General features: G+C 44.5%; 1 protein-coding gene across 1 annotated transcript in view; it reads right to left on the minus strand.

The window, feature by feature from the left end:
* The window catches only part of LOC135195078 (coiled-coil domain-containing protein 134-like), a 162,918-nt gene that overhangs the window by 64,757 nt on the left and 70,681 nt on the right, over nt 1-27,480 (minus strand). Inside the window, exon 2 of the mRNA XM_064221451.1 lies at nt 7,291-7,412. Coding sequence (XP_064077521.1) covers nt 7,291-7,412 — 122 coding nt within the window. The remainder of the gene's footprint in view (nt 1-7,290; nt 7,413-27,480) is intronic.

Genomic DNA, 27,480 nt, shown 5'->3' on the forward strand with positions numbered 1-27,480 from the left:
CAAACAAACCATCAGTAGAAAACACAATATAAACAAAGCATACGACGATGAAGCGGGCAGAGAGCGATGACGAACACGTCCTTCACACCCGCGGGCCGAAAGCAAAAGTGATTCTTCACCTCTCGGCCCGCGCGCGAGTCGGACAAGCAGTTAACTACCGCTCTCCCCTTGTTCGAAGCTTACGACCGTCCCAGCTGCTGCTAGTTACCTTCCTATTGTTAAAGGACCGAGGGTTTGTATTACGTATCGGAACAAATACAGCTATATATATATCTGTCAGGTAAGTTTCATGAACAAAATGATATTGTCATAATACAATAAAGTTTCATACATACTTACCTGGCAGATGTATACATAGCTAAGGACTCCGTCGTCCCCGACAGAAATTCAAATTTCACGCCACTCGCTACCGGTAGGTCAGGTGATCTACCTGCCTGCCCTGGGCGGGCAGGACTAGGAACCATCCGTTTCTATCATATTTCTCTCTTCCACCTGTCTCCTGCGGGGAGGCTGGGTGGGCCATTAATCGTATATATCTGCCAGATAAGTATGTATGAAACTTTATTGTATTATAACAATATCATTTTCATACAATGAACTTACCTGTCAAATATATACATAGCTGATTGGCACCCTTTGGTGGAGGGTCAGAGACAGCTAATATGGAATAGACAGGTAAACAACATATGTTGTAGGTATAAAAAGAAAAAAACCTTGGTTCCTACTGATAGGTGGTAGACTTCGTGGCTGTAGCCCGGTAGTCTGCATCACCTCAAGACTTTAGCGAGATATTAGATCTATGGCTAGAGTTCTTGTGGGTCTGTCGATGGGTATAAGAACCGCTTACTCGGCAGAGCCTAAAAGGACTTTGTCAATGGGTAACCAATCCCGACCACCTGATCCTAACCACCATGTTAGTATATAGAATTGCTCTGAGTTATCCCCGAACTCATAACAAACAACCCATAACTCGAAACGAAAAACTAATTTATACAAAAATTCTCAAAAAAAATTTAAATACTCCCCTAAAAGATATCACAAGAGTTCCTTACTGAACAACAGTGACTGGCCGCCAGTGCAGCACCAAGCCCTCTTTGTCAGCAGGAATCTAGAACATATCTAGTAGAAGGTATGTACAAATTTAAGGATTGGTGTTTGCTCCCGTACCCAGTATTGTATCGCCGATACAAATGGTCCCAGAGAAAAACATTTCTCTAGGTCACGCGAACGTCTTTAAGATAGTGAGATGCAAAAACTGAATTGCACCTCCAATATGTCGTGTCAATGATTTTCTTTAATGACATATTCTTCTGAAAAGAGAGAGACGTCGCCACTGCTCTAACTTCATGGGCTTTTACTCTTAAAAGCGGAAAAGAGTCGTCAGGACAGAACTTCGTGAGCATCCGTAATGACGCTCCTAATGAAGAAAGCTAATGCGTTCTTAGACATGATTCTTGTGGGGGGGTCCTAATCGAACACCAAAAGACTTTGTCTAGAGCCTCCCATTTGTTTCTTTCTTTGTAAGAAGAACTTCAAGGCTCTTACCGGGCAAAGAGACCTCTCTGTTTCTCTCCCTACTAGGACTCGATAAGCCTTTGATCTCGAATCTCTTGGGCCATGGATTCGATGGATTTTCATTCTTCGCTAGAAACAGAGTTCTAAACGAGCAAAAGGCCGAGTCTTTGTTAAAGCTGACTTCATCTTCTAGGGCATGAAGTTCGCCAACTCTTTTGGCTGTCGCCAAAGATAGGAGAAACAAGCATTTTCTTGTTATATCCCTGAACGAAGCTACGTGGGGAGGCTCAAATCTGTCAGACGAAAGGAACTTGAGAACTACGTCCAGGTTCCAGCTGGGTGGAGTTAGTTCCTTCGATTTTGTTGTTTCAAACGATCTAATCAAGTCGTGCAGATCTTTATTGTCAGCAATGTCAGGCCTCTGTTTCTAAATACTGCCGACAGCATGCTCCTGTATCCTTTGATTGTCGATACAGACAAATGAGAGACCTCTCTCAAGAACAACAGGAAATCGGCGATTTCGGTTATAGAGGTACTGGAGGAGGACAACTTCTTAGACTTACACCACCTTCTGAAAACCCCCTCGCTCTGACAAGTCTTTCGATAGTCGAAAGGCAGTCAGAGCGAGAGCGGGGAGGTTTTGATGAAACCTCTCGAAGTGTGGCTGTCTGAGAAGATCCATCCTTTTTGGAAGGGATCTTGGGAAGTCTACTGTCCATCCAGCACCTCTGCAAAACCAATCTTGTGCTGGCCAAAACGGGGCTATCAGGGTCATCCTTGTCCCGTTGGACGCTACGAACTTTCTCAACACTTGTCCCAGGATTTGAAAGGGGGGAAAGCGTACACGTCCACATGAGACCAGTCCAGCAGGAAGGCGTCGACCACGAGAGCTCTTGGGTCTTCCACCACTGAACAAAAGACTTCCAGCCTTTTGGAAAGGAATGTGGCGAAACAGATCTACGTGAGGAGTGCCCAAAGATCCCAAAGACTCTGACACACCTCTGAATGAAGAGTCCATTCTGTGTGAAGGACCTGGCTTCTCCTGCTCAGTCTGTCCGCCCTGATGTTTCTCGTCCCCTGAACAAATCTTGTTAGGAGGGCGATGTTTCTTTGTGAGGCCCAAATTAGCAGATCTCTTGCTATCTCGTAAAGCGACACTGAGTGTTGTTCCTCCTTGCTTCCGAATGTAGGACAGGGCTGTAGTGTTGTCCACATTCACTTGGACCACACTGTTCGTCACAAAGGGTTCGAAGAACTTTAGCGCTAAGTGAACTGCTAGAAGTTCTTTGCCAATTTATGTGCCAGGAAAGGACCTGTGCTGCCTTCCAGGTGCCTGACACTCTCTCGGTCCTAGTGTTGCTCCCAACCCTTCTCCGATGCGTCGGAATACAACACTCGGCTTGGGTTCGGAACTTCCAGAGAAATTCCCGTTGTTCTCTTTTAGAGGGGACAACCACCATTGCAGGTGTGGTTTCATCTCCATTGGAAGGAGAAAACTGTCGGAGAGAAGTCCCGTCTTCCAGTTCCACGATCTCCTAGGAAAAACTGAAGAGGGCGAAGATGTAGTCTTCCTAGAGGAAAGACTGTTCGAGCGAGGAAAAGGGTGCCTAGTAGGCTTAACCATTCCCTCGCCGAAGAAGTTCGTTCTTTCCCTAAGAAGAGAGAGACTTTTTTCCAAGCCTCTCACGATTCTCTCTTGCGAAGGAAATACTCGAAAACCCGAGAATCCATCTGAATCCCCAGATAGACCAAGTGTCTGGGGAATCAGCTGTGACTTCTCGAGGTTCACGAGTAGTCCCCAACGCCTTTATCAGGTCTAGGGTCAAAGAAAGGTCCTCCAAACACTGTCTCTCTGTTCTGGCCCTGATGAGCCAATCGTCCAAATATAGAGAGATGTTGACGCTTTGAGGTGAAGAAACCTCGCCACATTCTTCATCAGGCTTGTGAAGAAACCTGAGGAGCTGTGGATAGGCCGAAACACAAGGCCCTGAACTGAAAGATCCTTCCCCCCGTCATGAAACGGAGGTACTTCTTCGACGAAGGGTGAATCGGGGACATGAAAATAGGCGTCCTGGAGATCCAGCGACACCATCCAATCTACCTTGACGTAACGCCGCAAGGACTGAGGCCGAAGTCTCCATAGAGAACTTCTCCTTTCGAACGAACTTGTTCAGAGCGCTGACATCTAGAAACTGGTCTCCAGCCCCCCGAGGCTTTCGCAACCAGGAAAGCCGATTGTAAAAACCCCGGAGAGTTTTGCTCTAGAACCAGTTCTATAGCTCTTTGTCCCCATTTGATTCACCATCAGGACGAAGAGTATCCCTCAGTACAGGGTCCCTGTATCTGGCTGACAGTTCCCGCGGAATGGTCGTTAGTGGAGGACTGTCTTGGAAGGGGATAGATATCCCTTCCTGATTATGGACATGGAAGAGGCGTCTGAGTTTTTATGAGTGACCAGGCGTCTGCAAATTCGAAGAAGCCTGGCCCCACTGGTGTTTGGAGGTCTGTCTGTCTCACTTCCCTTTCTTAAAGGGACGGGAAGGAGCCTTACCTCTCCTCCTCAAGACCTCTTCTCTTAGAGGTAGCTCTGGAGAGAGGCCCTCCTCGAAGGGCTGAACCGTAGAAGTCGGTCCTTTCTTGTCAACAGAAACAAGAGGTCTCTTCTTCCTTGCAGTTTGCAGGAGAAGATCCTGAGTCGCCTTCTCAGTCAGTGATCGAGAAATGTCCTTCACTAACTGAGAAGGAAACAGGAAGTCAGACATGGGAGCGAAAACCAGGGCTGCTCTCTGTGAGGGAGAAACCGCCTTGGTAGGAATGAACTAAAAATACTCCTCTTCTTAAGGAGTACTGCTCCGAAAAGAGAGGAGATTTCTCCCGATCCGTCTTGTACCGCCTTGTCAATACAAGCAAGAATACTCAGAATGACTTCGTCGGGGTCAAGACCATCCGAGTCATGAGCTTTCTTAGACATCACCCCAAGGGTACCAGTCTAGGAAATTAAACACTTCCAAAATATGGAAGAGTCCCTTGAGGAGATGATCCGTCTCAAAAGAAATAGCCCAAGACACGCGAGCTCCATTCAAAGCGTGTCTCCTTGACGAGTCAACCAAGGTTGAAAAGTCCGCTTCGGCTGCCGCTGGGAGAGAAAGGCCCATGTTCTCCCCAGTTCGGTACCAAAAACTTCTCTTGCCAGAAAGTATGGCTGGAGGCATACAGAAGGTGGTCCTGCCCAGATCCTTCTTAGACAACATCCATTTGTCTAAGGACTGAAGCGCTCTCATTCATAGATCGTAGGTCTCATCTTCAAGACGACGAAGACTTAGGCACAATCGCACTCGAAAACAGTGATCGAGGCGAAGGAGGAGCGGCAGGAGTTAAAGAATCTCCGTATTCTCGTAAAAGAAGGTCAGTTAGAACTTTATAGTTCGAGACTCCTTCTCTCTCCCCGTCACCCTCTTCTTCCGAATCTCCTTCTCCACCTTCTGGAGAATCGGCCTGAAAACGGAGGATCTTCATCCCGTTCTCTCTCTACTGGTGGACAAACTCCTACTAGGAGAGGGCTCATAGAGTGAACAGACTCTCTCTCACGTCTAAAAGAAGTCTGCGCGTCTGCTTGACTTCTCGTGCCTGAACGCTTCCTCGCGCTTGGCTGGCGCCTTGCGCTTGTCTTGCGCCTCGCGCTTGGCTGGCGCTTCACGCTTGGCTGGAGCGTGTAGCCTGGCTGGCATCTCGCGCCTGGCTGACGTCTCGCGCTTGTCTGGCGCCTCACGCAACTCCTCGCGCCTGGCTGGCGCCTCGCGCCTGGCTGAATCCTCGCGCTTGGCTGGCGCCTCGCGCGCTGTCCTCTTGCTGAATCCTCACGCCTAACGGCGCCTCGCCTGGCTGGCGCCTCAGGCCTGAGCGTATCCTGATCTCGAGCAACTCGCTCGGATAGATCCTGACGTTTTGTACGACTCTTCGTGCCTGGAAGACGTCCCATGTCTGGCGGACGCTTCACGGTCTGGCTGGAGAATGAAGACGAGACTTCTTAATAGGAAGTCTAGCGTCCTTCTTGCGAGTGGATCCCTTGAAAGAACTCCCAACCCAAAGAGGCAATCTGCTCTTGAACTGCAAGCAAAATCCTCTTGGAAGAAGCCACCCCAGCGTCCTCTTCAATAGAAGAAGCAGGAGAACTCGAAAGGAGTGGCGATCCTCAAATACAGCTCCTAGGAGGGACGTCGAAAACCAGATTAGCCTTCTTGATAAAAGAAGGAGCTTCCTCCGAGAAGCGCTCCCGGGCTCGAGTCGAACGCGCGCTCTTTCCAATGCCTTTTCAGTGGCCTAGAAAGATCCGAGTCCTTCCACCCTCCCGTTTAGGTGAAGGAGAACCGGACGACGAGAAACAATCTCGGTAGGACGCTTCTATTTGAGCGGTCCTGAGCAGACTGTAACGAAACAGAACCTGCTGAAGGGACGCCTGACCGTTGGGGATTCCCCACAACCTCCGTACGACTTTCGACTTTCCTACTCCTCTGGGTATGTTGAGTTTGGAAGAGGTCTAGGCCTGGAGCATCGCCAGGGACGGTCAGACGCCCCCTCCACAACACTGGGAACACTCACTTCAACTTTGTAAATCACAATCACTAGCCCTTACCTTGCATGGCCGCCTCTTTGTCTTCATTTTACGAGAGTAGCCTTCAGATTGGCGATTTCAGAAGCCGAATCCGAATGCAAAGCCTGTGAGGATTCAGATACATAGGGAGAATCATATTCATTAACAAAAGGAGAGTTAGACTCAAGAGAAAAAGGCTCAATAGGCCTTGTACTCACACTCTTTTGTGCAGCCCGTCTAATCCTATCCCTCTCTAACTTCTTCAAGTAGAAGTTAGAGTCTTCCATTCATTAGCATCCAACTTTTCACACTCAATACAGGTGTTAGCCAAAGAACAGTCAAACCCCTACATTTACGACATACAGTGTTGAGGGATCAACCGAAGCCTTCGGTATCCTCACCTTGCAGCCTACATTCACACACACTCTCACACTAACACTTGAATCAGACATTCTATTAGAAAAAACAAATCAAAAGCAAAGTCCAAATCCCAGTCCACAGTAGCGAATGCCAAAACCAACGATCCAGTACGTCACCAAGAAATCCAATAAAGATGATCAATAAAGTCTTGAAAAGCGAATTCCAGTCAGGAGGTAGTAACAACAATGTTGATACCACCGGCGACAGAGAAAATATGATAGAAAACGGGAATGGTTCCTAGTCCTGCCGCCCAGGGCAGGCAGGTAGATCACCTGACCTACCGGTAGCGAGTGGCGTGAAATTTGAATTTTCCTCGGGACGACGGAGTCTTAGCTATGTATATATCTGACAGGTAAGTTCATTGTATGAAAACATAACTTTAACATTCTAGCCAGGAGGAGTGCTGCAAGATATCCTCACATGACTCACATGACAACTGCCAAAGAAAAGTGATTGGTGACAGTAGGTGGGTGAGGGGTATTTCCTGACTCACCCCATAATTATTCGACTAACTTTTTACTAAGTTCAACAATTGTCTTCAGTTCATGCTGAAGGATACTCCTGTGTAAAAAGTGATGGTTTGGATTTCCACAGGAACAAACTCAACTTTCTGGCTACATAATTCCTATACCTGTGCAAAAGTTTCTCTTCAAAAGACAATACTGAATATTATTACAGTATTGTTTTGTACTTTTCAATATGTGGCAACCTTACAATATGCTGTTTGTAGTACTTTAAGAATCAAGATTTTTCCAGAAACTTACCTGAAAGACTTTCTCTGCAATTAGCTTGACCATGTTGTGCTGCTTTACATAATTGTTGAAAGCTAGAATGGTTGTCACAGCAGATTTATGTTCCCCTCGTTTCTTCTGGAAAAGACTTTGGACTGTAACAATGTTAAGGATAAAACAATAATTGCGATTTCATGTCTATAGAGGAAAAAAATCATATTGCATGCTGTAATACATTTTCTATTTAGCAAAATACTAAATCAAAAATGAATTTGTATTTTTACTAACATACATATCTTCCGTTGTTATAGAATTGTCTCTGTAAAACCAAACCCTAATACTATGCCTGGGTCACACAATGTGATATGGATCAACCTACCAACTTTCATTGTGTGAGTCAGTCTGTAAGCAGCTATACTCATCCTCCTAGGAGTGAGAGATTGACCTACATGGGGTAGTATGAGGATAACTTTACCAACATCAAAGTGTAGGTTCAGGTTCGTATGTTAGGAAAAATACGTAAACATTTCTTTTTAATTTGGTACTTTTCCAACTTGCATATGAGCCTACGCTTTCATATACGTATGGAGGTGGGAGGATGATTGCTCAGGTAAACAGGTGGGAGTGTTCCCACTTCACCACCGACAGCCTATTCCTCTGATATCATGAGCCCTAACTCTGGTTGGGCTCAGATCATTGCTATGGCCCAAGCAGTATGCCCTCACAATCACCTCTCAGCAGGAGATGGTGTCCCTTGAAATCTCATGCTTCTCCTGACTGTACTTAGGGGAAGTCTCTGACGGGCTGATCTGTGGGGGTGTGTGTTTAAGATTGGCTTGCTGGACTCTGACTGGTCCTAGCAACGTTTCTTCCTTTTCATTCCATATGAAGTCCTTCAATGAGGGGGACAGAAAAACCATTGACCCTTGGGTCATGAGTGGAGGGGTTCGGGGTCTTCATCACAATCTCTGGGAAGAAGGTGAAGCCCATCAGTGTCTGTCCATGGTCGTGAGCAACACTATGAAAGAGCATGAAGTTCCCCCACCCTCTTCGTTGACATCAATGGCAACAGGAAAAACTGCTTTCAAGGTCAAGTCCCAGTCTAATGACCATCTGAGCGATTCACAGGGCAGTTTCCTCAGGGAAACCGGACCTTGATGATGCTCCATTCAAGAGACTTCATTTCCCGAGGGGAGCACCTTCTAGAGGTAAGAAGGATGCAAGAGTGACTGGCCTCTCCACCTTTCCCACCTCGTCCTTCTACTCCTCTTCTTTCAGGTTGAGGATAGGACTCGAACTTACACTGGCTGGTCAGGCAATTGATACGGTAAGCTTACACATAGAGCTTAGAGCTTCCTTTCTATTTTTCTTATCAAAATCATATAAGCAATCCCGCTCCTTCTTCTAGCAAGGGGAGGAAGGAGACCAGCAATAATGCAAACCTTTCCCAGAACTTTGCATCAATGCCTCCGACTCTAAATATTCTTTCCCGCCCATTTCGGATGAGTTACGAAGTCTGACTCTTGATCATGCAGCTTCTATACTCCAGTCAAGTTGTCAGAGGCAGGGCACTCCTCCTCGCTCTTACGATCAGAAGGAGTAGCCCAGGTGTGCAAACTCCAGGCAGTTTTAGAGGCTCACTCACATTCCTCTAAGCAAACAGTGAGTCTTCTTCATGTAAAGGACCAAGGGTTTGTGTATCGTGTAGGAACGAATCACAATTTTTGAAAGTAAATTGTATTTTCTTAACTATACAAACCTGAAGTCCTTTACATTTATGCCCACCTCATGCCACCCCTCAATCTGAACCTGGGCCGAAAGGAAAAGTGGAGTGTTTACATCCAGGTAGGCGGGCCTACCCACCTGCCACACGGTAGTTACTGCCTAACCACCTTGTTCTAGAATTTAACAGCTGTAATTCCAGCTACACAAAGTAATTCCTCTTGTAAAGGACCTCGGGTTTGTATAGTTAGGAAAAATATAATTTACTTTAAAAATTGTGATTTTCCATGACATTTTTTGATACCAGCAGATAATTGGAGAGTTCATAATGGAGAGGATAGGGAGGTTTGACATAATGATCATACTAATGGTTAAATTTTCCTGATGTACAGTAGTACCTCGAGATACGAAATTAATCCGTTCCGAGGCGCCTTTCGTATCATGAGGTTTTCGTATCTTGGACCACATTTTACATGTAAAATGGCTAATCCGTTCCAAGCCCTCCAAAAACACCCCAGTAAATTTCATAATAAAAGCTAAATTGAACCTATAAACAATGAAATACTACAACAATTTGGACCATTCAATACCTAAATTAATAAAAAAAATGCAAAATATAACCTGTAAATAAAGTGTATATTAGTGTACATGGTAACAAGAATATACTGTACGTAAAATGTGGAGGCTTACCTTCGATGTGAGGCTACGTACATACGTAACTATCCAAGGAAGATTGCTTCTGCCTACTTTTCACAATGTTCCTGTGTGAGCCTTTTCAGGGGGTGTCTTCTACAAATGATTGCACTTTATGAAAAGCGGCTTTAATTTCTGCCGTTTTTTTTCTTTTGTACATATGTACGTACGTACTACGTACACAATTCCTCTGTGAGCCTTTTCGGGGGATCTTCTACAAATGATTGCACTTTATGAAAAGCAGCTTTAATTTCTGCCGTTTTTTTTTCTTTTTTTGATTTTTAACTTGTTTTTTTTTTTTTTACTTTACGTAGGTTTTTTTTTTTTTTTTTTTTTTTTTTTTTTTTTTTTTTTTACAGAATTTCAACTTTCTGTTCTTTCTTTGCACCTCATGACTCTGTTGGCCCTGGTGTCCGCAAAACAAAACCCTGTTCAACCAAATGATCTCTCTGCAACTGATTGGGGTACTGAATGTTCGGCTGCTGACCCTCAACATAAACTGAAGTGCCTTGATTATACGTACTGGTATGCATGTTGTAAATGATTGGTCAACACCCTCTGTTCAGCAGGGAATGGATATTCTACCAACCTTGCAAAGTTTCCAGTTATCCCATGAGAGAGACCTTGATCACTTATCCCATGTGAGAGATCTTGGTCACTTTTTTTTTTTAAATAACGTACACATTGACGATCCGACGCTGGCCAATAGGAGAGAAGGATTTCATGGCCGCGACTAGCATCAGGAACCAATGGGAGAGCAGGAGGATGGTGGCGAGTCTAGTACTAAGATAGCGGTGCGCGGCGCGATTTTCAAAATTGTTATCCGGGCGAATCTCGGACTTTCAGAAACCTTTCGTATCTTGAAAACTTTTCGTATGTAGAGCCGTTAAATTTTTCATATTGGCTTTCGTAACTTGGATTTTTCGTAAGTTGAGCCTTTCGTATCTCGAGGTACTACTGTATTCTGTTTATAGTATCCTTGGCGTGTCAGGTAATATTGTAATGCTAAGGGCTTGTCTGTCAGCTTCAGCACTCACATTATAAGTATTCACTGCGTAATTGATGAAGACGGATTTTTCATCGCTGTCAGCAGCCATGTTACTTTATCCACATTGTTGCAGAAATGCATTTGCAATATGACTACAAATAAAAGAGAGAGAGAGAGAGAGAGCTGATTGTCACAGGGTAGTGATAAAGTAAACATCTCCATTTTCTTTAAGATGCACTTGTGAACTTAGGTAGACTTGAGAATTCCTCAATAGTTATTGTGTACGGATATATAGCGCTGCATAATGCCACATGTTGCGTAGATGGCTAAAAATATAGGTATAAATATAATCTATAAATGAAACAAAATATCACTTGGGAAGTGTTTAGATCAAACAGCATAGTCATTTTCCTTTTTATATTCTTATTCAAATCACTCAAGTTCATCAGCAACAAGTATATTGTTACATTTATTGACCGCCTCGTCTCCCCAGCATTTATTTAATGTATTTTATTTCTAAAAGAGCAGCCATATTTATGCAAATATTAGCTGATTTTAGGCGGGAACCCAAAGCAGGCCAGCCGTAGTTGCAGGAAGGGGGAATTAAAGACTCTTGTCAGCTTTAGAGACGTATCCCAAAGGGAAGTGTGTAGCTAGCTGGGTACTTATTAGGCCTACATCTTAAGATCCTTTTTCCTGTGAACCCTTTGCTGGCCATATGTTCTGTTTCCAGGATGCCCTGCCCATGGGGGGGGGGTAAGCTGAACCCATCCCCCATGAAGGAAACCTCCAGTCGCCCTCAGTCACTTCCAGTCGTGACCTCGGACGGATGTCCCAGCCAGCAGCCTTCCATTTAGGCTTACCATAGACGAGATGCAACTTGTCCTCTTGAAGGAGCCGGGTAAGCAAACACAACCTGCAAGCATCCACCACCCACCAGTCCAAGGAAAGGTTCCAAGGACCTGTGGGCAGACCCAAAGGAAAAAAGATATAAATATAGTCGCAATGAGACCTCTTCTATCTTCCTGTCCAACATATTCTTCGGACACAATGAGACCTCATCTATCTTCCTGTCCGACATATTCTTCGGAGTGATGAAACGTACCCATTCACTGGACTATCCAACTGTAGAGAAGTCTCTCACGGTCTTGTAAGGCTCAGAAAAAGACGTAGTCACAACATGACACCTGCCTTTTGAATGGTTATGCTTAGCACAACCATACAAATCATCTATCTTGTTCGCTGCCGATGTTGAGAGACGAGATGATGTTTCTCTCAAGGCATGCGCACATCAGACGATAGTCAATTGCTTTCTAGAGACTGAGGTCCCTGTGATGGCAAGACAGAAGTTTCTTGTCAGTAGTTGAATCTCAACTTAGGAGAAACAACACTATCTTAATAGTGAATGACTAAGGTGAATGAGGACCTACGTCTTCACAGTTGAATCGAGAGACGCAAACTCTCAAGATCCTGATCACAGAAAAAGTTTCGTTGATGACACCAACCAGTGATGACAGCTTTAATCCCTATTGTTTTACAGAGGACTGAAAAAGCTAATCCACTATATTTCAATGCTGTTCGGCGAGAAAATCACAGTTTGCAATTAAAGCGAAGCGTCTTTCAGTAAAGAAAATACACAGGGATTGTACTGCCTGAAGAACCACTTCTCATGGGTTGGATCAGGGAGGACATTTCTATTTACTTTGGAGGCAGAGCTAGTAGGGCGGGGAACAGGCGAAGCCTTCCGTTATTCATTTACAATTCAGGGTGAACAAAGAATAATTGAACCCTTATGAATTAGGAAGTATATATTAGAAGACAAACTCAATTTGTCTGAAGAATATCATTCTGCATTATCGCAGCAGCTGATAGGGCAGGTGCAATGAAGTGGAAGTCTAGGCTACAGACGTCTGTTATACCGTGGAATAAACAGACAGATGACAATGAGTCTAGTGAGATATATCTCTGTCTGAAAATTCTCGCAACAGCAACATGTGGTGCAGGAGAGATGGGCATACATGTATACAAGAATGCCAGCTAACCAGAGACCTAAGTCTTTGATTGCCAGGCAGAGATTCGAATTGGTAGTCAATTCTAGACAGGAGAAACAATACCAAACTGAAATATCTCTGAGAGCAAGCAGTACTGAGGCAGCGCCATACAACACTCTCAACTTGTTGTCATCGTGAGTTGCCTGGTAGTCCATTCCATGAAGGAATGCGTCCGGCTAGAACCTCAAGCGCAAAAAAGATACACTCTAGCATCTGCCTTTTAACCGAAATGGGAGGGAAGAAAAATGATATTGTTATGATACAATAAAGTTTCATACATACTTACCTGGCAGATATATACATAGCTATCGACTCCGTCGTCCCCGACAGAAATTCGAATTTCGCGGCACACGCTACAGGTAGGTCAGGTGATCTACCGGCCTGCCGCTGGGTGGCAGGACTAGGAACCACCTTTGTCCCGGTTTTCTAATTCAGAATTTCTCTCTTCCACCTGTCTCCTGCGGGGAGGCTGGGTGGGTCTTCAATCGTATATATCTGCCAGGTAAGTATGTATGAAACTTTATTGTATCATAACAATATCATTTTCATACATTCAACTTACCTGTCAGATATATACATAGCTGATTGACACCCTTTGGTGGAGGGCAAGAGACAGCTAACTCCTGACTAGACAGGTAAACAACAGTGTTGTAGGTATTTATAGACCTTGGTTCCTCTGTGTTTCTAGACGAAGGGTCGACTTCCTAGCTATTGCATAGGAGTCTGCTTCGTCTCAAGACCTTAGCAAGATAGTGATCTGTGGCCAAGAGTTCTTGTGGGTCTACCGATGGGGTCTTATCCACTTACTCGGTCGAGCCTAATTGGCATTTGTCAATGGGTGCTATCCGCTTATATGACAACATGCCTATGCCTATTGGCATAACTAAGGAGCGCAACACCGATCCCGATCACCTGTTCCTAACATGAGGGTTCGCGCTAAAATTGAAAAAAAAGTTATCCCCCAAACTCCTTTCAAACCTCAAAAAAAATCACTAAGTTAAAATAAATTCAACTCATTATTAAAGGATCAGTGTCGGCTCCTTATCCCAGCAACGGATACCGCTGATACGTAATAAACCAAGAGAGAAGGATCTCCCGTAGGTTAACTTGAAGTCCTTCGTGTAATGAGCTTTCAACACATAGTTGCATCTCTCATATGTTGAAAACTAATATGGTTCTTCCTGACATATTGTTACGAAAAGAACAAGAATTTGCAAAAGCTCACACTTCATGAGCTTTTAAATTCTCAGCTGTTTGAAGGTATCATCAAGTCACTTATGAAGTGGCTTTAGAGATCACCATTGTTTCAAAGAAGACTAGGACTTTCTTTGAACTGGATCTCATCTGGATGAAGCCTAGCGCCTGGCTTGCGCCTGTCTGGCGCCTCGCGTCTGCTGGCGCGAGGAGTATCCTGTTTGGAATACTCCTGGCGCCTGACAGTCGTAACACTCCTCGAATACTCCTGCCGTCTGGAAGGCGCATCTCGCTCCAAATACTCCTGGCGCCTGTTAGGAGTATTAAGCTCAGAATACTCCTGGCGCTTGGTAGGCACATCGCGCTTCGAATACTCCTGGCGCCTGGTAGGAGTAAAAAGTCTAGAATACTCCTGGCGCCTGGGAGGAGTATCGAGGTCAGAGTACTCAAGGCGCCTGGCAGGAGATCTCTTCCCAAATACTTCCTGACCTATGGAAGCGCATCTAGTTCTGAATACTCCTGTGGCTTGGTAGGAGATCGCTCATGGAATGCGCCTTTCGAATGAGGCAAGTGATATTTGAGACTTAGCGGGCGCTATACTCCTATTCAGGAGTTACTCTCTTCTCCAGTTGGCTCTTGTTGCTTGGATGAAGATCTGGGCCTAGAACGATCTACAGTAAAGTCAGGCTCTTTGCGCCTACTTGGCGCCAGACGCTTGGCAGGAGTTACTTCCTTTCCCACGTCTCGCCTGCCTAACGCACCGCTCCCCCCAGAGATGGCCGCTTGTGCGACAACTCCCCTGTAGGGTTCGTCGCGCCCGACAGGAGATCGGTATTTGGATCTCTTAATCGGAAGCCTGTCATCCTTTTTACGAGTAGGCTCTTTAGAAAGTACTCCTACCAAAGACGCTAATTGCTCCTGCACATTCATCAAAATTTAGTCAGCTACATCCAGTAGACGATAGGAGATCTAAAAGTCCGAGAGACAAGTCTTCCTCCGAGGAGGATCCTTATTGAATACTTCCGTTGCTAACGAGTTCTCCTCCTAAATGTTTTGTTTTGAGTTTTCTCGTTGCAGAAGCTTCCCTATCCTTGCCCGAAGGAAGGGAAGGAGCCTGGAAGCTTAAAGAGATTCTGAGCTGAAATTGGTAGGACTACCTGATTTCTTTTTAGTCTCTTGAATGTATCTCTCTGACCTTTTTGGGAAGTAGTTTGAGCCCTCATCGCGTTCCAAAGACTCTGTCAGTAAACGTTTAAACCTTTTGACCCCCCTTCTTCTGTAGATGACAATGTCAATACATTACCCGACAACGAAACCTCTATCTGAAAGCGTTGAATCCAGGAATAAAAGGCTTTAGTTCTTTTGCCAAACATACTATGCTGGCCAGAACCCATTGCCGAGTCTTCATAGAATTGATTCCAGATTCTAAAGCCCAAAATTTCACTTGTCCTTTTGATCGTTTAGACCAAGAGAAACATTTGATTAGGAGCAGTTCCATTTTTGTCGGAACACGGAATCTGAGGCCCAAAATTAGGATCCCATTCTAAGTATAAGATCTCTTACTCTTATCGTATAGAGGTATTGTATAAGATCCCGAAGATCTTAATTCTCTACTATCTCTAATATTCTTTGTCGAGACAGAGTATATCTTTTTACTGTGTTCATTGATAGCATAAAATACCCAGGTGATTCTTCCCTCTGAAAGGGAAGAAACCATTATGTGGTTCACAGAGGTATCGGAAGAGGACAGTTTCCCCTTTTCCATCTAGCACGATCTGCAGCAACTCTATGTCTTTAACATATTTAAAGGAATTATCAAGCTTCCCTTGAAAAATCCTCTCATTCATATTTACTTCTGGTTAGACTGCACGCAGACAGACTCAGAGTGGATAGGTTTTTCAGGTCCAATATTTATAATAGATTCCGATAAAATCTCTATTCTCTTAGAAAAACCTTCCGACACATGCTGAAAGAAGAACGTGACCTCTGTGAATCCAACCTTTTTATTGCCAAAATGATGCATTCATCTTCTTCCTTTGACGCCCATTTATTTTAATATCTGTTAAGAATATATATAACTAGGGGAAAAAAAGACTAAACTTTATTCCCCTATTTAAATTAAAGATGGCGTATCTTGCTACCTCTCTTGTTTCGAGGAAACCGAAGCAATCTATAAGAAGCTCGTTCATCTTCTGCCTTGCGAAGAGATCTGTGAATACTTTCCGCAGGGTCTGACAACTCTTTCCAATAAAGTTAAACATACGTTAACAGTTATTATCGTCGATCAAAAAGGTTCTCACGGACGTGCAAAATCCCGCATCGAACCTGGTAAGGATCGTTACGTTCCGTGTCTGTTTCGAAATAGGTTAAATCGTGCTCTGCCGAATTAAAATCATTTATAATACCGTCACATTGTGGTAAACAGCATTCATCTAGGAAACTCTTGTAAGGATAGTAGGAACTCTGTAATTAACCACGGTGTGTGCATAAGGCTTAACCGTACCGTTATCTTAAGGTGAATTTCTACTACATGCTTTCCTCGCCGAGGCAGAGAGAGATCCTTAGCAAAACGAATACGATGTTATTCATGTTTGCCTAAAAATCCCCTCAATTCGTGGATAAGTCCCTGATTGTTATGGGGGAATATACGGTTAAGCATTCGATCCCTTAGGAGAGAGAGATGTAACCAATCGTTCACGACCGAGAACCGGATGTACTGGATTCGGCTCACAATTACAGCCGTCTCGTTCACTGCCTGGCTGCATTCATTCTGAGTTGCCAGGTTACTCCCCTTCAATGAATGGATATAATAAAATTATTCTCGAGTCTAAGAAAGCTCTCAATAATGCAAATTTAAGCCAAACAACCTTTGTTAAATATAAAGCTGAGTAGGTGAGTAGGTATTGCGTAACAACTTTTAAGCGAAGTCCTTACTAGGAAAATCCTGTAAGGATATAGATAATTCCGTAGCGAACCAGAAAGGCAACAATGGTATGCGTATATGACTTGTCATTCAGTAGTCGTAGACAGCAAGCCTTCTACGGACATCTTTCCTTTCGACATGCAGAGAAAGATGGAAATCTTACTCTCTTCGTTCTTTTCGTCAATAATCCCGAATGAGTATTAGTCGAAAGAGATCGCAAATGACAACGAGGATCGAAGAGAATCTCTCCAGCTTTTATATCTTGGAGATAAGTCCGTATTTTACGCCTTTCTTATCTGGAAGAGCCTCTAATCAATGAATGAGAGCTCGTACGAATCTTGTCAACTTCCAAACGAAACGGATTGCCCCTCTTTCTGTAAATGGTGGTTAACCCATTATTTTTTAGAAGGAGGATGATTTTAATATCCTCTTACTAATACTGAACTAATTCTCACAATTCTGCTCTATCTTCCATCTCAAGTTGGGAGAAGATTGAGCAAAAAACCGGAGGAGAGCGCTTCCTTTCGAAAGGTGAAGGGCTTTTAGCAGTACCGACTCAACCTGACAAGGGGCTACGGGCAGCCTGTGCTACATCTTCAGTCCCTGCCTGAAAAAGCCGCCAACTTGCTCTTGCCTTTATTGCATAAGACGATCCTGACAAGGGCGACGGCCGCCTCTGTGCGACAACTCACGTCCCTATCAGGCGAGAAAGCCTCGAATGTCTTTCACCTTTCGCCTGGAGGACTCTTGGCGGGGTTGTCAGGCTCTTCTGTAGGAGAAAGTGCCTGGCGGCCTAAGCAAGAGTATCTTGCCTAGAATACTCCTGGCGCCTGGGAGGGAGTATCGCGTCGGAATATCCTCCGTCCTCGGAATACGCTGGAGCCTGGTAGGAGTATCGCGCTCCGAATACTCCTGGCGCCTGGAGGAGTATCGTGCTCGGAATACTCCTGGCGCCTGGCAGAAGTATCGCTTTCCATAGGAGTATCGTGATTCGGAATACTCCTGGCGCCTGGTAGGAGTATCACGTCCGATACTCCTGGCGCCAGGAGTATCGTGCTCGTCGGAATACTCCTGGTGCCTGGCAGGAGTATCGCGTTCCGAATACTCCTGGATCCTAGCAGACGTATCGCGCTTGGTTAAAGTTTCTTGTGGAAAGTTCCGAGCATCTGAAAGGCGATCCTCGCCTGGAAAGTTCTGTACGTCTGGAAGGTTATTTGATCTGGAATCTTCCGCCTTTCTGGAAGGTTTCCGCTTGTGCGGTTACCAAGGTTCTGTGTGCGGAAGGTTCGATCTCTTGTACATTTGTTCTTGCTTAGAATTCGACAATACTTCCCATTTTCGACATAGCCCTCCCTTCTTCTGAATGAGAAGGACTTCCATTTCCGATGAAAAGATCCTGGTTTCATAGTGCTTCAGGCGCTTTTGCGCCTATATTCAGGCCCTTCAGGTGCTTTTGCGCCTCGTTTCAGGCGCTTTGCGCCTTGTTTCAGACGCTTTAGGCGCATAGAGCCCGTTACAGGAGCTTCATGCCCAAGGAGCTAGAAGCTTAAAAAGTTATATATATATGTGTAATCACTAAACGAGATCCATATAATTCATTCGATCAACAAAATATTCTTTAATATCTAATTCGTTCTTCTCAGATAGATATATTTTCATATACATGTACCGATGAGGGGAATTTATTGAAATAACTATTTCAAAACCCCATGGGATAGGAGCCACCCCCCCTCCAACTGTACGGGGGGACGAACCCGGATAGGGCAATGCCTCTACCGCAACTGTTATCGATGATGTCTTCTTTTTCTCGTCTCTTCTGAGGTTCCGATAGCCAGAACGAGATTATCTTGCATCTTCATTTAATCTACGCCGTTGAATGTTTTTTTTCTCCTTATTCGTCAAGACGATAATAATAAGGGGAACACATTGATTAGGATGCCTTTCCAATGCTATCCCTGGCAGTCTGGACGTCCTACAGAACCTGCCGAGGGGACGCCTGATCGGTGGGGATTCTCTGTAACCTCCGTAAGGCTTTCGACATTCCTTCTCCTCTGGGCCCTGTGAGCTTGGAAGAGGTCTAGGCCTGGGAGCGAGACAAGAGCCGATCAGACGCACCCTCTATTGCAATGGGGAACACTATAATCACTTCTAACCCTTATAATAGCTCGTATCTTGGAGCTAACATTCCTTTATCTTCAAATTGCAAATGAATTTGTAGTTTCTGTGAAGTAAGAAGGTGATGAGGAAACACACTACTAGTACTGTTAATATTCTAACTGCTTGTCAGAACGAGGGCTATTAAAGCTTCTAAAGAAAAGCATATCTAGTTCTATGTTTTCTGACTTCCTCAAATAGGAAGTTTACCTTATTTTCCTCAATCAAATTTCTAACATTTATTACACTTCATCAATGAATAAATATTTATATTTCCCTTTCTTGCAAACTATGTAATTGTCTACCGAACACTTCGGTAGTTACACATACCTCTTTCTTCGAAAACTTCGAAGTTAATTCATTAAAAGTTATTAAAAAGTTATTAAAAACGTATGCCAACCACCGATCCAGTACTTCCCTGTAAAAGTCGGCCCAGAAGATCGATGGCGATGAAACACGAAAACAAATAGGAGGGAAAGCAAACATGTTTACCTTCCCGCGACAGAGAGAATCGATTAGAAAACCGGGAATGTTCCTGTCCGCCTCCCAGCGGCAGGGCAGGTAGATCACCGCCCTACCGTAGCGTGTGCCGCGAAATTCGAATTTCTGCGGGGACGACGGATCGATAGCTATGATATATCTGACAGGTAAGTTGAAGGAGAAACTTCGAAGAATTCATTAAAAGTTATTAAAAAATTATTAAAAGTATGCCGAACCACCGATCCAGTACTTCCCGTAAAAAGGCCCAGAAGTCGATGGCGAGACGAAAATCAAATCAGGAGGGAAAGTAAACATATGTTTACATTCCCAGCGACAGAGAGAATCTGATTAGAAAACGGGAATGGTTCCTAGTCCTGCCACCCAGCGGCAGGCCGGTAGATCACCTGACCTACCTGTAGCGTGTGCCGCGAAATTCGAATTTCTGTCGGGGACGACGGAGTCGATAGCTATGTATATATCTGACAGGTAAGTTGAATGTATGAAACCCTCCTACTCAGTGATAATGCAAATTCTGTGTTGTTGGTAAACAATACCACTAGTTATCTCAAAATCAAAACCAGTAACTCTTGGAAGGCTATAAAGGCTTTTGTGAGTTCCAGGTCAATTAAGAGAAGGTAATATTCGTCTCGGTCACATACCAGAGGAGTTAACTTACGGGTATGTACCTACTACTCGGACAATGCAACTGATAAAGAGAAGCATGTCGCGAGAGAAATATATGTAGTATATTTGCAGGTTCCTGTAAATTCCATGCCAACCTAATTCTTCTTCATTCGAGGGACAAGAATAAGGACTGGAAGTAGACTTCCTTCATTCTATAATGAAGAGCGAAAATGAAGTTTTCCCGAAGGGAGACTCCTAAGACAATAACAGGATACCGAAGACGACTAGTTCAAGCTGAACTGGTTGTTCCCAAAACAGCAGCACTGGAGAGGCATTCAAACCTCTCAGTGCTATCCATCCTGAACGGATTGACATATGTTCGGTAAGATCCTAGGAATGAACCAAAAACATAGTCTCTTGGGTTCGAATTCCAAGGAGTATACTCCACAGAATTCCTCTTATTTCCTTGTTCATTCCGGTATAACCAGGAATTAGAGGGGAAAAAAGAGAGGAGGATTGACTGTTCTTGCCTGCTCTTCCCTGATTTGCGATGTTCTCACTGTGTTAAACGAAGCATTCATTCCTACAACCATTATCAAGTCTCTGCAGTCTCACAGAGTTTGCCCAAGTGAGTAATTTTCCCTAACTGCAACAAACAGTGCACATGGCGTAGTGATCATCATAAATTTTATCTTAGACAATATATAAAGATCGCAAAAACAAAGAAATAGAGGCAATGCTCTTATGGCATCAGTCTATACAAAAGCTTCAAAAATTTCTACTTATAAGGTAACACAATACCGCAGCCCCTTCCATAGCTAATACAGCAAAACTGTAACCAGTAAACACCCCTGGGTTACATGGTATTATTTTATAAGTTACAAATACATGATAAGAAATTGTAACCTACTTTTTTCAAAAAGTTTAACAAAATGATATTGTTAAGATACAATAAAGTTTTGTACATACTTACCTGGCAGATATATACTTAGCTATAGACTCCGTCGTCCCCGACAGAAATTCGAATTTCGCGGGCACACGCTGCAGGTAGGTCAGGTGATCTACAACCCCTGCCGCTGGGTGGCAGGAATAGGAACGTTATTAGTTCTAGAACCAGATTTTCTCTTCCACCTGTCTCCTGAGGGGAGGTTGGGTGGGCCATCAATCGTATATATCTGCCAGGTAAGTATGTACAAAACTTTATTGTATCTTAACAATATCATTTTTGTACATGGAACTTACCCAGCAGATATATACTTAGCTGATTGACACCCTTGGTGGTGGGAAAGAGACAACTATTTACTGAATAGACAGGTAAACAACATACGTTGTAGGTAATAAATAAATAAAACCTTGGTTCCTACTTGATCAGGCGGAAGACTCCATGGCTAATGCCTAGGAATCTGCTTCGCCTCAAGAGCCTCAGCGAGGATGTGACCTATGGCTAAGAGTTCTTGTGGGTCTGTCGATGGGGTCTTATCCATTTACTCGACAGAGCCTCTTACATGACAATATGCCTATGCCTAGTGGCATAATTAAGGAGCACAACACCGATCCCGATCACCTGATCCTAACACGAGGGTTAGTGCTTAAGTTGAAAAGAGTTATCTACAAACTCCTTTCAAACAACCCAAAGAAAAAACACGACGTTAAATAAAATTTAACTCACTAGTTAAGGATCAGTATCTGCTCCCTATCCCAGCAATGTATCCGCAGACACGTATCAACCAAGAGAGAAGGATCCCTCGAAGGTTATCTTGACATCCTTCGATAATGGGAAGTCAACACAGAGTTGCATCTCCCGTATGTGACAGCTAATATGTCCTTATGACATATTGTTAGGGAAAGAACAAGAATTCGGAAAAGCTCGCACTTCATGCACTTTTAATTCTCAGCTGTTTGAAGGAATCATCAATGCACTTATCAAGTGCTTAGGAGATCACAATGTCTCAAAGAAGGCCAGGGCGTTCTTTGATATATATCTCTTCTGGGTGAAGCCTGGAGCCTGGCTCGCGCTTCGTGCCTGGCAGGCGCCTAGCGCCTGTCATAGCGCTCGCGCCTGGCTGGAGCCTTGCGCCTGAATGGCGCCTAGAGCCTGGCTGGAGCCTCGCCGCCTAGATGGCGCCTGCGCCTGGCCTGGTGCCTGATTGGCTCCTCCTTCCTGGCTAGCGCCTCGCGCCTGGCTGGAGCCTTGCGTAATGGCTGCGGTGCCTTGCGCCTGGAAGGCACCTGAGCCTGGCAGAAGACTTCATGATTACTGTCTATGAGTCTGCATGCCTCAAGTTTCAGCGATGGGTAGGGACCTATGACTGACAAACCCTTCTGGATCATGTCAAATGGGGGCTAGCCGCTTACACGACAGAGCCTTCTCGGATCGTGCCAATGGGGGCTGACCCACTTACATGGCAGAGCCTTACCTGTATCATATCAATGGGGACTAGCCCTCTTACATGACAGAGCTTTAGGTTTTCTCTTTACTGGAAGGAGCCTTGCGTCTGGATGGATCCTCAATCCTGACTGGAGCCTAGCCTTGAAGGAGCCTGGCACCTGGATGGCGCCTGGCTGGCTTCTAGAGCCTGGCTGGCTCCTAGAAACCTGGCTGGCTCCTAGAGCCTGGGCTGGCTCCTAGAGCCTGGCTGGCTCCTAGAGCCTGGCTGGCTCCTAGAGCCTGGCTGGCTCCTAGAGCCTGGCTGGCGCCTTGCGCCTGGCTTGGCTCCTCCACACTTGCTGGAGCTTCGAGCTTGGAAGAGTCTCTAGGCTGTCTGGCAATGTCCACATTGGACACTCTTATATCTGTCCGATTTGTTCGCCTCTGGCGCATTTGCGCCAGGTTGGAGGCCCGCTCCTTCTCACTATCAGACCATGACCGAGTTCCTTGGAACTGTCCGCCTCTGGCGTTTTTCGCCTGTATTGGCATTTGGCGCTTGGCTGGCGCTACATTGTCCGAGAGTCCTGAACAACCACATAGTTTATCAGGAGACTGGAGAAAGGGTGGGAAGAAATTCTTCCCCTTTGAGCTTTTGGCCCCTGGCAAGGGGAGGTGATTTTAGTCAGCTACATCCAGTAGACGACAGGATATCTAACAATACGAGAGAGACGAGTCTTCCTCCGAGGAGGATCCTTCGTGAACACTTCTTTTGCTAACGAAGATCTCTTCTTACATGTTGATGAGGTTCCTCGTTGCAGAATCTTCCCTATCCTTGCCCGAAGGAAGGGAAGGAGTCTGGAAGTCGAAGGAGACTCTGAGCTGAAATTGGGCGGAACCCTGATTTCTAGCTCTTATTGTATCCTTCTGAATACCTTCTGGGAAGCATTTTGAGCCCTCATCGCACCCCGAAGACTCTGTAGGCAAACGTTTAAACCATCTCTTCTTCTGTAGATGAAAATGTAAGTACCCTGCCGGTGGGCAACTAACTTCTATCTGAAAAGCGTTGCGTCAGGAATAGAGGGATTTATTTCTTTTGCCAGACATACTATGCTGGCAAGAACCCATTGCCGAGTCTCCATTGAATCTGATGCGAGATTCCAATGCACAAAAAATTCCCTTGTCTTCTTGGTCGTTTAGGGCTAAGAGAAACAAAGAATTCCTTCATAAACTTCCTCAAGAAGTTTGATGAGGAGCAGTTCCATTTTGTCGGAACACGGAATCTGTGGCCACAAAAAAAAATCCCATTCGAAGTACATGATATCCTACTCTTGTCGTATTGCGGTATCGTATAAGATCCCGAAGATCTTAATCCTCTGTTATCTCTAATTCCCTTTGTAGAGACAGAGTATGGCCTTTTACTGCGTTCTTTGATAGCAGATATATACATAGGTGATTCTTCCCTCTGAAAGTGAAGAAAAAAACCTCGCTATGTGGTCACAGAGGTATCGGAAGAGGACAGTTTCCTCATTCCATCTAGCATGATCGCAGCAATTCTATGTCTTAGCCATGACTATTGTCATTTACCTTGAAAAAAACCTCTCATTCATGTCCACTTCTGGTGAGTCTGCACGCGGACAGACTCAGAGTGGAGAGGTTTTATTGGTCTATTTATAATAGATTCTGATAGAATATCCAGATACTCTTGGAAAAGCCTTACGAAACATGCTGTGAGAAGAACGTGACTTCTGTGAATCCAACCTCTCTAAGGCCAAAATGAGGCATACATCCTCTCTTCCTTTGACGCCCAATTATCTTAATATCTGTTAAGAATTTATAACTAGGGGAAAAAAGGCTAAAGTTTATTCCTCTTCTTTAAATTTAAAGATGTCTTATATTGCTACCTCTCTTTGGTTCGAGGAAAAAGAAGCAGTCTAAAGGAAGCCTGTTCGTCTTCTACCTTACAAAGAGATCTATGAAGACGACTTTCCGCAGGTTCTCACAACTCTTTTCAATAAATGTTAGACATACGTTAACAGTTATTATCTTCGATCGAGAAGGTTCTCACAGACATGCAAAATCTTGCATCGAACCTCTTAAGGATCGTTACGTTCCGTGTCTGTTCCCAAATAGGTTCTCTTTTGTTAACGTGAACAGGGGCGAAAAAAAAGAGATTCTCGATGCTCTTTGCGATATGAGAGAGTCGTGGAATTGGCCTAAGTGATTAAAATAAATCATTTCATCATTCCTTGTAAGCGACCCCTTTCGATTAAATGGTAACGAAATCAGGAACGAATCTTGCCGTTACCGAGCCTGCTGTCCGAGAGGCTACTGGACTCTTAGGTTAATAACTCCGCTAAAACAAACGAGAAAATATCTTGGATGGTGCGGCAGGCGCTGCGCCAGGCTGGCGCTTCCTTCTAGTTCTTTTTAGGTTATGTGCCATAACATCTATGCCCTTATGGTACCCGACATCCTTCACATGTTAATTCCGTTCTTAGTGGGAAAAAACTTTATATACGTAGTATAGTCCATTCAGGGAAACAACTTCTGCCACTAAGAGAATGTTTTCCCATCCGACTCACCCAAAACTTCTCTTGAGCAATATCGAATTTAAAAAGGTTGTGTGCGTTTCTCGAAAGGATGAGAGAATTATATATATCGCGCGCTGCCGATTAGAATCCTTTATAATACTATCACATTGTGGTAAACAGCATTAATCTAGGAAACCTTTGTAAGGATACTAGGAATTCTGTAGTTAACCTCGGTATGTGCATAAGACTTGACCATACCATAGTCTTAAAGTGAATTCTCTACTACATTCATCTTCTCACTAAGCATGTACTCTAATAAGCCATGCTTTCGTAAGCATGAGAGCATTATACAATATAGAGTTCTGCTGCGTTTAGAATCCTTTAAAAATGTTACCTACGTAAACAGCATTGAAATGTTGTAATATCTTTCTTATTGAAAGCTTCTTAGCAAAAGGCAGACAATATTATTTATGTTTGCTTAACTATCCCCTCAATCGAGGCTAAAACCACGATTGTAGGGGAGAGACACGGTTATTCATTCCATCCCGCAGGAGAGAGACATGTTACCGACCACTCATGACCGACACCTACATGATACTTGCGTTGGTGTCTAAGCGATAGCAGTCTCGTTAGCCGACTGGCCTTACTCTTCCAGAGTTGCCAGCTACTCCATTTAATAAGGGAATCTTATAAAATTATTATCGAACTTCAGGAAGTTCTTATAATGCATATCTAAGCGAAACAAGACTTCGATAAATCTAGAAGCTAAGTAGGTGTTGTCTTAACAATCCCTTTAAGCGTAGTCCTTCCTAGGAAATTCCTGGAAGGATACTGGTACTGAGTTGCTCAGCAAAGAAGAAAACTACGGTATGTGCTTATGATTTGCCGTATCGTATTCTCACTACAGCAGATAATCTACTACCTTCTTTCCCTGCCGAGGCAGATAGAGAAAGGATATTCTGGCGCCTGGATCCTTGCACCTAGCGCCTGGGAATGTTCCGCGCGCCCTGGAATGTTCCGCACGCTAGAAAGGAGACTCGCTCCTGGAACGTTCCGCTTGCGTGGAAGGTCCCGTGCGCCCTGACAGTTCCGAGCGCCTACTAGAACCCCTTTTAGAAAGAGCCTCTTGCCCGGAAACGTTCAATGGAAGGATCGTTCTGATTGCCACTCTACTGTAAGGCTCCTTGCTCTAGCCGTTCTGTTTTTCTGGCGCAATTTGCGCCAGGTTGGCGCTTCGTCTCTTTGAAGGCGCCTTGCGCCAAGAAAAATTTTCTAGAACGCGGCTCGCGTTTCTTGTAGGAACGCGGCTCGTGCTAGTCTGTTAGCTGGAACGCGCCTCGCTGCTGGCTATAAGAACGTAGCTCACGCCGCTAGCTTGCTGGAACGCGGCTTCCTGGCAGCGGCTGGCTCTTGCTCAGTGTTCTCTTAGTTTTCAGAGAACGCGCTAGATCATCGCTCCAAACATACATTCTTCGTCTTTTCGGATGTAAGATGAAGAGACGCACTTTTTTAAGGATGCCTTATCAATGGCTATCCTTGGCAGTCTGGGACGTTCTACAGAACCTGCCGAGGGACGCCTGACCGGTGGGGGTTCTCCCTAACCTTCCTGCGGCTGTCGACTTTCCTCCTCCACTGGGTCTGGGAGTTTGGAAGAGGTCTAGGCCTGGAAGCGCTACGGAGCCGATCAGACGCACCCTCCACTGCACTGGGAACACTATATTCACTTCTTACCTTTTTAGAGCTCGCCTTTTGAGCTCCATCCATTTATCTTCAAATTTGCACATATGAAATTTGTAGATTCTGTGAAGTAAGAAGGTGTGATGAGGATGCAAACAACTACTAGAATTGTCAATACTCTAACTGCTCGTTAGTACGAGAGCTCTTAAAGCTTCTAAAGGAAGCGTATCTAGTTATATGCTTTCTGACTTCCTAAAGTAGGAAGTTAGATCTTATATTTCCTTCATCAAGTTCTAACACTTATACACGTATTAGTGAAAAAAAAAAAAAATCAATATTTCCCTTATTGCAAAATATAAGTGTCTACCAAAAAATTCGGTAGTTTCACGTAATATATTCTTCGAAATTTCGAAGCCAAATTCATTAAAAAGTTAATAAAAGCGTATGCCAAACCAAAGACCCAGTACTTCCCTGCAAAAGACAGCCCAGAAGGTCGATGGCGATGAAAAAACGAAAATCAAGTCAGGAGGTAGCAACAACGTATGTTGACACTACCGCGACAGAGAAAATCTGGTTCTAGAACGGTAATCGTTTCCTATTCCTGCCACCCAGCGGCAGGGGCGGTAGATCACCTGACCTACCTGCAGCGTGTGCCGCGAAATTCGAATTTCTGTCGGGGACGACGGAGTCTATAGCTAAGTATATATCTGCTGGGTAAGTTCCATGTACAAAATTACGATTTATAAGGTAAAACAATACGTGGCCCCCTCCACAGCTAATAGGGCAAAATTGTAACCAGTAAACAAATTATGACTTAT

The sequence above is a fragment of the Macrobrachium nipponense genome, chromosome 15, assembly GCF_015104395.2.
Source record: "Macrobrachium nipponense isolate FS-2020 chromosome 15, ASM1510439v2, whole genome shotgun sequence".
In the NCBI taxonomy this organism is placed as follows: Eukaryota; Metazoa; Arthropoda; class Malacostraca; order Decapoda; family Palaemonidae; genus Macrobrachium; species Macrobrachium nipponense.